Raw genomic sequence first — 11,087 nt, forward strand, 5'->3', positions numbered from 1 at the left:
TCTCCTTTGCTTCATCTGTTCGAATTTTCCCATATTAAATATATGCCTTAGCTGCAAGAAACTAATTAAGTTATCACTAAGATTTAGCCCCAGCACCCACTCGGAAGATAGTAAACGATGGGATGTCCAAATATTGACCCAAATCCTGAATATCAATAGAATGTTTAATTGACTATGATAAGTCTGATAATTACATGATAAAATGCAGTATTTATAAGGAAAAGAATGCTCGATTATAGAGCGAGACAGTGCTCAGGTTTCAAGAATCAAGAGCAGATAATACGAGATATTACGAGATATTATCTCCGACAGTATCCTCTTGGAGACGCAGAGCCCGTGGTTTTCTATATGCCCCTTCAGGTTCGTACCATGCGCTGGCTCATTTTTATCCTTCCCAAACCTTACTCAACCCACCTCTGACATGCAGGCGAAAGAATGGAAAGCAATGATAGATTGACTTAACGAAGATCGTTAAGTCTTCCAAATTTCGGACAGTTACATGGTCAACCAACGGCACGAGCTTACACAAACAGAGCCTGCTACTTTAAAGTGCACCTTCAACATCTTAACAACCATGTTGTCCGTGGCTACTTTCGGAACCAATCCGACCCTGCATGAGGCATATGATACCTGAACCGCTGGCAAATACTACTACTGGGCCACCAACAATCACTGATAAATGTGCCACATACGACCCGTGGGAAATGGCACGATTGAGATTATTTGTGGGGGGAGACATGACAAGGGAGAAGTTTGGCTCGATCGAGGATAGGAACCGATGGCAAACCAATAAACAAAGGCAATAGACCTGCAGACGTATCCGCTTGTGGTGTACCATCTCGACCTCTGCCGCCGAAACGCCCAAAGGTCATGAAGACAACCCGATATATGTTTACTTTATTGGGGGCTACGAGCCCTCTATTATCTTCGATGGGGCGCTGCTGGGCTAACATTTGCTTTTTCAGGGCCCACATCCAAGTATCCATTAAATTGGATTCCCGCGTCTAGTAGAGGCAAATGCAACCGCAGGCAGTTGAGCATTCTAGGTCTTGGACCTCAGTAATATCCACATTGAGCAATGAGGGAACACAGGTCTAACTAATATAAGTAGATTTATTCCTGAGGACCAACGCATTGTAGTCAACAGACGGTGGAGGGACCTGTGGAATTTTCTGCTATTTCACGTTTGGACAGCAGTGCAAATCTCCTTCCAGTTGGCAAAATTTGGAAGGTAAATTTCCATCAGCAGAAACTGTCCTGAAAATGGCAGTTTCTACATACATACATTTAAACAAGTAAACCAAAATGGTGGATAGCGTGGTTGAGCGCTGTGTAGCGGAACCTGTTAAACAAACACCAGACGAGATGGGAGTAAACCATGAATCAAGAAAACCATAAATCAAGAATTCACACGAGAACTAATATCATTGGATGACGGAGAGAAACGAGAAAATAAACAGAAAAAAATATGTTCTCCAGCCTCCATTTATCGATAATTATCGGAGTTTAATTTTGAAAGCTCGATACTCCACCACCTCTCCTCCTCCAAATTCCTCCACCACGAGAGGGACCAGGTGCACGGGGATCGCCAACTGCAAGGAGTCAGCGGCATAAGCTACCGTACATTAGTGCTGGTCAACTTACGATTTGCCAAAGAACTAGAGGTCATCTGCTCCAGCTAGAGCGAGATCTCTCCAGGTTATCTCCAGCAGCGGCATTTGCTGACTCCGTGGAAGTCAACCTGGAGTGTTTCTCTACTTCCTGCTTCTCCAGCTGGGCTAGTGGAGCATCCCCTGCAAGGACCGAGTCAGGGCCTGCAGGGTCGCTAACCCTGAACCAATACTGAACTGGCAACTTTGCAGCACGATTAGTGTCCCCACGCCATCATCTCGACGGAGAATTTAGATTACAGCGGCCCACAGAAGCTGAGTTTGAGAAGAGAGATGTCGGAAGACACCTGCTCCAGTTGAAAATAGAAAAGTCTCTCTGAAGTTTGTTGCCGTTGGAGTAAATGTTTGTATCGTGGGTTCGGAACTCGGGATGTACTCTAAAGATGGAAAGTTGGAACTGTACTTGGGCTGAATTTATATCTACGACTCCGTCACGACCGTGACATTGACACTAGCCAACTGGAATGAAGATTCTGGCAACATGCTTCGTGTCGGGGAGTAACGACGGTAACTGCATTCATCAACCTTTGTAATCACCTTATTCTAGAGGATTGATGATACTTACATGCTAGGCCACCGGGCAAAAGAGCTCGATCACCACCAGCGTCATGCTGGCAGTAAAGGGGACGAACCAATCCAAACCTCCGGCAGTACAGCCATATCGGGAAACAGTGGGGATAATCTTGGCTCCAAGGCCCCCGGCATGGTGTTTCAGCTCGGTTTTTGGAGACCGAAGCTGACCAATGAGCCCAATAGAAAATGCGAATAAATCCCCCCGCATTTTCTAGATTTGAGGTGACTATTGACACCGAACTAGCCATACGATTCGCACAAACTACATGATCAAGAAAAGAAAGCGAAGAAAGGACAAAAAAAATATGGCGTCGTATAAAGTTGAGCTCCTGACGTCCCCAGATGACGCACCAATAATCGGCAGGATCAAAACCGAAGCTTTCGAAACCAGCACGGTCTCTCGCTACTCTTTTTTATGGGAAGGTAATGGGAAATCCGTGGTCGAAAAATGGTATATAGATCGCGAGGTGCAAGATCTACAATCCCCGAACCAATACACCATCATTTCAGTTTCTGTGACCGAGGGCACTGTCGTAAACGGTGACTCCACCAACACCAGTGCGGGAAGCCCGGAGAAGAGCCAAAACAAGAGCGATCGCAATGCTACGGGCAACAATTGGACAGTCGCCGCATGGGCGAGGTTTGCAATTCCACGTCCTATGCCGAAGGCAGTTGATGGCATGCAGGAGGAACCGGAGTATAAGAAGCAGAAGCAATATCTCATGGACAATCCGCCGTCAGGAAACCGTCCTGAGTTATTCAATGAGTTTCGAAAACATATGCAAGCGGCAAGGCAGAAATATTTAGATGAGAGTAGGGATTATGGTATGTGGTATCCATTGAACATCGTACTATATTTCTATATTTGTGTGCATATATAGATGCAGAGTTCGAAGTATATGCTAACATAAATATCCGCCATACCAGTTCTTGAGCTTCTCGCTACAAGGCCCACATGTGAGCGGCAGGGCCACGCTTCTCGACTGATAAAGTGGGGTATCGAGAGAGCGGAGGCTGAGAACGCGAGAATCTTCGTTGAAGCCTCGCCGATGGCACTGCCTCTGTATGAGCGATTGGGATGGAAGATAGTGGACACATTCCGAATAAAGCTGGCCGACTATGGGATTGATGCGGAAGGTGATGGAGATGGGTATGCGGTTATGTATATTATGATTAGAGATCCACAGGGCAATACTGGAAGTGGAGATGTGATGAGTTGATTTTTTTTTTTTTTTTTTTTTTTTTTGTTTTTTAGGTAAATATAATAGCCATGCGGGCGGGTATATAGATAATGGCTTAGGATGCTCTTTATTGTATATAAATCAGATGATCAGTCTACTGAATAGAAATATGGTGAGTACGGCTCAGATAAAGCGAAGAGAAGAAAACCAGATAGCGAACTCTATGCGATTTTTCTCAGTTGAAAAGGTTCTATCAGCGGAAAGGCCATATGGATGGATGGCCCTTGGTGGCGCGTATGGGCTGAAGTACGAAAGAGCTCAAGATGACACAGCCGATATATCAATAATGCGTTTAACAAGTCGAATTCGAGGATTCGTTGACTGTTTCCACTTCGGAGCGTTTGCTTGTATCAAAGCGATAATGGAAATTCTTCGACTACGGAGATTTCAACTGGTTAATATATGACAAACATGTCAATTAGTTAGTTAGCTAGATTCTAGATTACTAGATTTGGAAAAAAAAGTAAAAAAACAAAAGGAGGATTCCTGCCCGTGGACCCTTCAAGCTACAATCATAGCCAAAGCACCAGATGGCAACAAAATAAATACGTTCTAATTCGACAGCATTAGTATGGGCGGACCATTTTGGAGCTCCTGTGTTTTTGCTAAACGCAGCAGGCACGACATCATCCATGGCCCTTTTTATGAGTGAATGGGAGATATTTTCCTTCATGCCTCATGCCTCAAGCTCAACGAGGAGATGGTAAGAGAGTCCACGGGAGGTTATGTGGAATGGAACTGCCTCGCCAGCAGTGCGGATCGCTTCGGGGAATCGAGAGCCAAATTAATGTAGCATTTAACGGAATGACAACATTTTCAACATTTTCCAAGGTTGGACTGTTGAATTTTGATGCAGGCAGACAGTTGAATGTGGTGCTGGAAAGGTTCATCGTGGTGCAATCCGGAGCTGGAAAAACAGCTCGGTGTGGTCCTAATCTTGCACCATGCCATGATGCAAAAGTTCATTGTGATGCAATTGATGGTGGTTGAGTGCCGCAAGTAAGTTAAAGTTCTGGCCAAAGCTCCTTCTTTAAAATGGATAGAATAGGGTTGGTCACGTTCCTTGTTTCACCGCTGCCGAGGCCCAAGCCGCTAGTCCTGAAACGATGGAATCGGCCCGTGTCACGGGACTTAGCGGCTCTTGCTCATTCGTCAACCTTTGTCTCCTGAACTCCTGGACAACATTCAAATCTCCTTTTCAATATTATCACAGCGAGCTGATATTTGTTTTTGTTCGTTTTTGTTTTGATTGTTTGTCTCTGTAATTTTTCTATGTGTAGGTGTTTGGCTTGAGGTAATGTCATTCTTTGTTTACTACTCTTACCTCTACATCTATATACTCGATTTTAAGAAACCGGGAAACGGCCATGGACGAGGCCTCGACTACCACGGTTCCCGACTTACCATTCCCCGCTCCCAATGACGAACCCGGAGAAAACACCCGACTGGAAAAAAGGGCATCTCTCCCTGTACGTCCTAATGTCGCTGCTCGTCACTCAAAGCGCTTGACTTTAAATTTCCCAATTACTGTTTCACAGTCCATTGGGCACTCCCAAACACAACCCGATCAATTATCCTCTGCCTCGAGTTCCATGTGCTCGGCGACCCAGCCTTCCCACGTTATTGCCTCCCCTAACGACTCATCTACGTCAACTCCAACGCTGTTCTCGGAGACAAACAACGATGATTATGGCTTTCTTACCACTTTGGCAGCCCAGGAGCGAAAAGTGCTTGAACTTAAAGAAGAACTACAAAAGGCGGAGGCAGAGCTGGTGACACTCAAACGCCAATGGGCTCTGGTGGAGAAAGACAGAAAACGAATCGAGATATACCACCACGTGGAGCCCTTAAAACCCCTGAAACTTGCCGACTCGAATTTTTTGGATGTTTCAAATTCTCCCCAGACCGACAAGGCTACGACGGTGGTGACGAACCAGAATCATGCGAGAATGAGCCATGAACTCAAGCGACAGAGCTGGAGAAACTCACATTCTTCATCCCCTAGAGACTCCCAACTTACTATAGTCTCGGTAAAAGGCCGGACAGTTTTCCAAAGCTCCAAACACACTAGGACTCTCTCCTTACTCTCTCCCAGCACGAGCAATTCCGAATTCAAACCGTCGTTTCCCCAACCAAAAAACATAGATGGGCAAGACAAAGCTGCTAGTTCACGGCCATCGAGCTATCCGAGATCTGCAACATTACCCTCCGTCGACCGCAGCGATATTATAAGACCAACAAATGGTGGTAACTCCACCCCTGCCACAGCGGAACAAAAAGCCCAGTGGCGCCGCACTTTGCCACCAATTGCTCAAGATGTTACTGCAGAGACACTAATGAGAACCGGTCGACAGATGGCCTCAGATTTCAGGGAGGGCTTGTGGACGTTTATTGAAGATATCAGACAGGCGACAGTCGGAGAGGAGGGAATCAATGGCACAGAGTCCAGGTCAACAGCACACAATGCACAGTCTGGCCAACGGGGAATGTCAAAACGGGATGTTGGATCAGGGGCGTCGACAAGGACGGGAAGATCCACAACTCGGCGGGGCATAATGGCAGATTCGCATTCAGCATCCGGTAATGATTCAACATCAAAAGCTCAAGAGATATCCTTTTGGAGTGAATTCGGCATTGATACTCCTGACCAGAGGACAAAAAGCTCCCCCCAAAACGCCGAAAACCCCAGCCCCGACGAAATGAGACAGCAGAAACAGCAGGAGCAAGATCCAGAGGACCCGAGCCTTCAGGACGTAGATGATAATTGGGATATGTGGGATACCCCCAGCAAACCGAAGTCTTCGCACACCCCGTCTTCCAGTAGCTCAACGTTCCATTCCAACCGAGACTGTTCTCCTTTCACTGATTCCAGCAGTCCACGAACTAGTGCAAGGTCAGTCAACCAAACCATGATCCTACCTAACCTTGCCTAATTTACATTCCCCATCCTTCGCTGCCCTAAAACAAAAAACAAGAGAGGAGAATAAAAAAGAAATAATCTATACAAAAGTTAACTTCCTACCAGTTTCACAAACCCCACATCTCCGGCCTCTAAAGACGATCAAAGCACGCACACCAACAAGAAATCAGACAGCATCCCCTGGCCAGTACTCAGCAGTTTGCACCCATCCAAACTTACGCGAACAGCATCCCACCTGATGGCGGAGTGGGAGCGGAGTCTTATTCCACCAGAAGAGCGGCAAAAGTTGGCAGCTGAAACTAACGGCGATATCAATACCAGGGGAACGGAAAATTTTTAATGGTTGATGGTTAACGCGTCTCCTTTGTCTGTTTGGGTTTCGGTTTGCTATGTCACCCTGGTAACGACCAACCTGCCAATCTCCTTAATTTTCCGGCCGGGAAGCCCTCGTTACTCCACAAAGTCACCTTGTCTCTCAGTTTATGTAGTCCATAGTGGCTAAAGTACATCCCGACGTTCTTTGCACAGTCTTGCGTATGAAATAACCATACGCACGAAGGTTCCTCTCCACCTTAACCTCTTTTCAGCAAATTAGAAAAAAATTTTTCTATAGAATATTCACGATCCCCTTTACATGAAACATACTATGCTGCGCAGAAACATGGGTCTAGGGGATGTGACCCTCTTTTATTTGTTATTATTTTCTGTATATATCCTCGGTCCACGGATCCGGATTTTCTCTTCACTATTTATTTTCATCTGCTGCCTTTGAGAATCCGCTGCGCTTCTCCTTTCCTTTCTTCATGCTCCCTGCGCTCCCCCCTTTTCTTTCTTCTTTGAATTGTATATCGCCATTGTCTATCTTGTGCCCAGGTCATATGTATATGTATGTTCGTATGAATCTCGACATTGGGCAATGTTGGTATTTGACTTTTGACAAATCATATTTGCTATGTGTCTCAATATATGAGAGAGTCTACCCGGGGCCAGCTTTCCCTCTGATGATGGTCATGATTATGGTGTAAATCGTTATATTTTAGGTTGCCTGATATATATATTACATTCCTTCGCTTTCTTATATATAATGTATTAGTTATTGGCTACCGTAACGAGCCTGTATAGACTTATAGCTTCAAATCACGGTTCGACTGTCGACATCACGTGATTATCAACTAGAGCAAACCTGGAATTCTTCAAGGCTTGGCATCTGAACTTTTTTTTTGAATCCAAGCGAGGAGCTCGATGGATATAACTATCTTAACTGCGCCTGGGTTCGGAAAAAGAAGAGAAATATACTATAGATATATTCCCATTACGATCCCTCCATATTCCACACATCTGGTACTTATATTATTATAACCCTCAATCGCAGCCGTTCCTCATTCCAGCTATCCCGCGAGGAAGCTACAAACAGCGACAAAAACACAAGAAGGAAAAGCAAGGAATCCGAGGAACCCACCTATCTGATGCCCTGAAACTCTTTACCCAAGGATACCACCAGCGTGCTGCTACCAAAATATACGATACGCCTGCCACGGTGGGAGGACACCTCAGTCTGAACCCGGTACATATACACAGATAGGCCACGCACGATGAGTTTCCCAGACCTCGGCGGGGGAACCTCCGCAGCTGCGTCATCGGTGGCAGCAGGGATGGGAATTGGAGGAGCCAGTACAGCGGGAATGAGTGATCAGGAGGCGGCGATGGTGAAGACTGTGAGTGGCGAACCACCGTGTCCCTCCGTTTGCGCCTGGGTTACCTTACTTTTGGCCCTTGTGTTGGCTGGTTGCTCTACGGCAGATGTAACCTGGAACGCTACTAACTGAGTGGTTATGAGATGAATAGATCCAAGCAGCAATGGAATCGTGTCCCGTCAAATCCGTCATGGCGGGCGGAATGGGCTTCGCGCTCGGAGGTGCTTTTGGTTTATTCATGAGCAGTGTACGTCATACCCACCCCTATCTATACCGACCTTACTCCATACCACAAAAGACCGCATATCTATCCAATCCCTTCTCCTATACACCCCCTAAAGGAGAAGAAGGAACTGTCCGTCCACTAACCAAACCACAAATCCCCATCTCAACCCCAACAGATGTCCTACGACACCCCCTTGACCCCCCAAGGCCGTGAGCTCTCATCGCTCCCCGTCCGCGAACAGCTCCGCCGCGGCTTTAAAGACATGGGCAGCCGCTCGTACAGCTCCGCGAAGAATTTTGCCCTTGTTGGCGCCATGTTTAGCGGGACGGAATGCTGCATTGAAGGGTTGCGTGCGAAGAATGACCTGGCGAATGGCATCGCGGCCGGGTGTATTACGGGGGGGGTATTAGGGGCCAAAGCAGGCCCTCAGGCAGCGATGTTGGGGTGTGCTGGGTTCGCGGCGTTCAGTGCGGCGATTGATGCGTGGATGAGGCAGCCGTCGGATTGAGGGAAGAGGCGGGTATGCAGGGGAGACATTGATATTTCATCTATTTTCGTTCTCTCTTTCGGGCGTTTTGTTTGGGTGGGATATAGAGAGATACGGCTTTTTTCCTTCTCTTGCTTTTGCGTTGGTAGATATTTTTGCGGGCTACTGGCGGGCGCATTTACTGGCGTTCTTTTTTTAGTTTGCTTTTCCGCGATTTTTGGTAGGATTTCCTGGGTCCATGGTTCTTGAATGATCGGGGGAACCGGGGAAAGATAGAGAGGCCCCGAGATCCAGTTTGTGGCACTGGCATCAGAAAGATCTCGACTCCCAGATATTGATGGATGTCCGGAGATGGAGATGGAGGAAGATGGCTTCTAGCTGTATCTACGTACGCGTGTATGATAGGAGAGTCGAACGATTGGAAAAATATAAGAGAGGAAGCATATTGGAACATCGAGCAATGAATGACCTTTAATGATAGTTCATTACGCTAAATGGACATGCCTCCAAATGGTAATAATTGTCTCAGGCTCATCCAAGGGATCTGGGCATCGTGCTACCCGGAGGAGAGCAGGTGCACAGTGTGAGGGGCAACAGCAGCCTCTGCCCATAACCGGGCAATCCGACCTAGTTATGGGTCACGCTAAACGTCACCAACAACCAATGCCCGCTAGAAATTGTAGAAAGTGTGGAAATTGCACTGCCTTAGCAAAGTCCTGAGGTTTTCGGCCGAAATCGCCACCTGCTGGTTGTTTGCCGCTGGTTGGTGCAGTTGAGGGCGACGATTAAAACCCCCAAGTTTCCAAGTTGCCTGCTGCGAGAAGGGCAACGAAAACAAGGAAAGAGAGGGTGGAAGGCATAGCAAATACAAAAAATCTACGATCATATCGCAACGATGATTTCAGTGAGTAGACAGCTCTCTTTGACTTGATTTGACCCTTGGTTGCGGGTGGGCCTTCTTACCGAACAACACCGCAGCAACACGGACATCCTCAGCCCTATCAAGCCTGAGCTCTTCTAACAGCCATCTAGAAGCTCGATCCCGAACCTGTGCGTCCTTTGAACCGGGAAGCTCCACTGCACGAGCTGGTGTCGAGGTAAGGGCTTCCTTGCGCTCTGTGCCTTTATATTTGCCTTGGGGTTCCCTTGCCCTGCTAGCCCCGATTGCGTGATTTGTGTGGCGCACCTCACTCGCTGCGAGGTATCAGCTACATGGGCATTGCACATGCTGCACCTACGCTGCGTATACGCAGTACATCCTTCAAGCCAGCTAACAACTGCTCCTTGACATGATCAACCACTTAGCTTCATCACCCAGGCCCCGGATGCCTATAACCGCAACCACAGTGCCATCCCGGAGATCGACGCGGCCACCCATGTTGTCTCTGTTGGTGGAGACGTCCCCAACCCGCTCCAGCTATCCATTGAGCAACTGCGCCATGACTTCCCGCAACATGAGGTATTGGCAGCCCTGCAGTGTGCTGGGAACCGCCGCCATACCATGCGAACCAAACTCAAAGAGGTGGTGGGGCTGGATTGGATGGATGGCGCCGTTATGAATTGCACCTGGCGGGGGCCTAGGTTACGCGATATTCTGATTAAGGCTGGTGTGAAGTATAATAATTATAATGATGATCACGAAACGAATGCAATGGCCAGTGGAGCCGTTAATGGGACTTCTAATGGCCACACTGCTGCAGGTGAGAAGGGGCCGCAGATGCATGTTGCCTTTACCTGCGACCAGCTGCGTTGCCAGGATGACAGCAACTATGGCGTCAGCATTGAGTTGTGGAGGGCTATGGCTGTTGACAGGGAGGTGATTCTAGCCCTGGAGGTAAAAAATTCTTTCCCAAATTCTCTAAATATCATATAATGTAATTTGAACAAACTAATCACAACCCCCTAGATGAACAGCAAACCTCTCCAACCCGCCTACGGCTACCCCGTCCGCGTTGTTGTCCCCGGTGTCGCCGGTGCACGCTGGGTAAAATGGCTCGACACCATCTCTGTCGTCCCCGATGAATCACCCAACTTCTACCAGCAGCACGACTACAAGATCTTGCCCCCCGAAGCCCTCACCTGGGAAATCGCGGAGGAGTACTGGCCCAAGGTGCCCGCCATGCAATGCATGCCCGTCAACTCCGTCGTCGCCGTGCCTGACGACGACTCGACGGTATACCTCCCGCCGTCAGGGGAGCTGGAAATTAAAGGCTTTGCGGTCCCCTTTGGCGCGGACGGGCTTGTGGCACGTGTAGAGGTTTCGGTCTATGGCGGGA

At 47.8% G+C, this 11,087-nt stretch overlaps 5 protein-coding genes across 5 annotated transcripts in view; all 5 read left to right on the forward strand.

Annotated features, from left to right (window-relative positions):
• Positions 1-2,548: 2,548 nt before the first annotated feature.
• HCAG_00353 (predicted protein) lies at positions 2,549-3,463 on the forward strand (the record flags this gene model as incomplete). The annotated part of the gene is made up of 2 exons (XM_001543257.1): positions 2,549-3,068; positions 3,171-3,463. The coding sequence occupies 2 exons, from the start codon at positions 2,549-2,551 to the stop codon at positions 3,461-3,463; spliced, it is 813 nt and encodes a 270-aa protein (XP_001543307.1).
• A 699-nt stretch (positions 3,464-4,162) lies between these two features.
• Positions 4,163-4,474, forward strand: HCAG_00354 (predicted protein; the record flags this gene model as incomplete). Its single annotated transcript, XM_001543258.1, has 1 exon — positions 4,163-4,474. One exon carries the CDS (start codon positions 4,163-4,165, stop codon positions 4,472-4,474), a length of 312 nt encoding a protein of 103 aa, XP_001543308.1.
• A 377-nt stretch (positions 4,475-4,851) lies between these two features.
• On the forward strand, positions 4,852-6,744 carry HCAG_00355 (predicted protein; the record flags this gene model as incomplete). The annotated part of the gene is made up of 3 exons (XM_001543259.1): positions 4,852-4,953; positions 5,023-6,377; positions 6,510-6,744. The coding sequence occupies 3 exons, from the start codon at positions 4,852-4,854 to the stop codon at positions 6,742-6,744; spliced, it is 1,692 nt and encodes a 563-aa protein (XP_001543309.1).
• Positions 6,745-7,996: 1,252 nt separating this feature from the next.
• HCAG_00356 (mitochondrial import inner membrane translocase subunit tim22) lies at positions 7,997-8,832 on the forward strand (the record flags this gene model as incomplete). Its single annotated transcript, XM_001543260.1, has 3 exons — positions 7,997-8,119; positions 8,250-8,345; positions 8,500-8,832. The coding sequence occupies 3 exons, from the start codon at positions 7,997-7,999 to the stop codon at positions 8,830-8,832; spliced, it is 552 nt and encodes a 183-aa protein (XP_001543310.1).
• Positions 8,833-9,706: 874 nt separating this feature from the next.
• HCAG_00357 (mitochondrial import inner membrane translocase subunit tim22) overlaps positions 9,707-11,087 on the forward strand; it is a gene marked incomplete at both ends in the record, with an annotated part of 2,451 nt that continues 1,070 nt past the window's right edge. Inside the window, 4 exons of the mRNA XM_001543261.1 lie at positions 9,707-9,715; positions 9,844-9,908; positions 10,117-10,645; positions 10,718-11,060. Of these exons, the coding sequence (XP_001543311.1) occupies positions 9,707-9,715; positions 9,844-9,908; positions 10,117-10,645; positions 10,718-11,060 (946 nt within the window). The remainder of the gene's footprint in view (positions 9,716-9,843; positions 9,909-10,116; positions 10,646-10,717; positions 11,061-11,087) is intronic.

The sequence above is a fragment of the Histoplasma capsulatum genome, genomic scaffold (assembly GCF_000149585.1).
Source record: "Histoplasma capsulatum NAm1 scaffold_1 genomic scaffold, whole genome shotgun sequence".
Lineage (NCBI taxonomy): Eukaryota > Fungi > Ascomycota > Eurotiomycetes > Onygenales > Ajellomycetaceae > Histoplasma > Histoplasma mississippiense.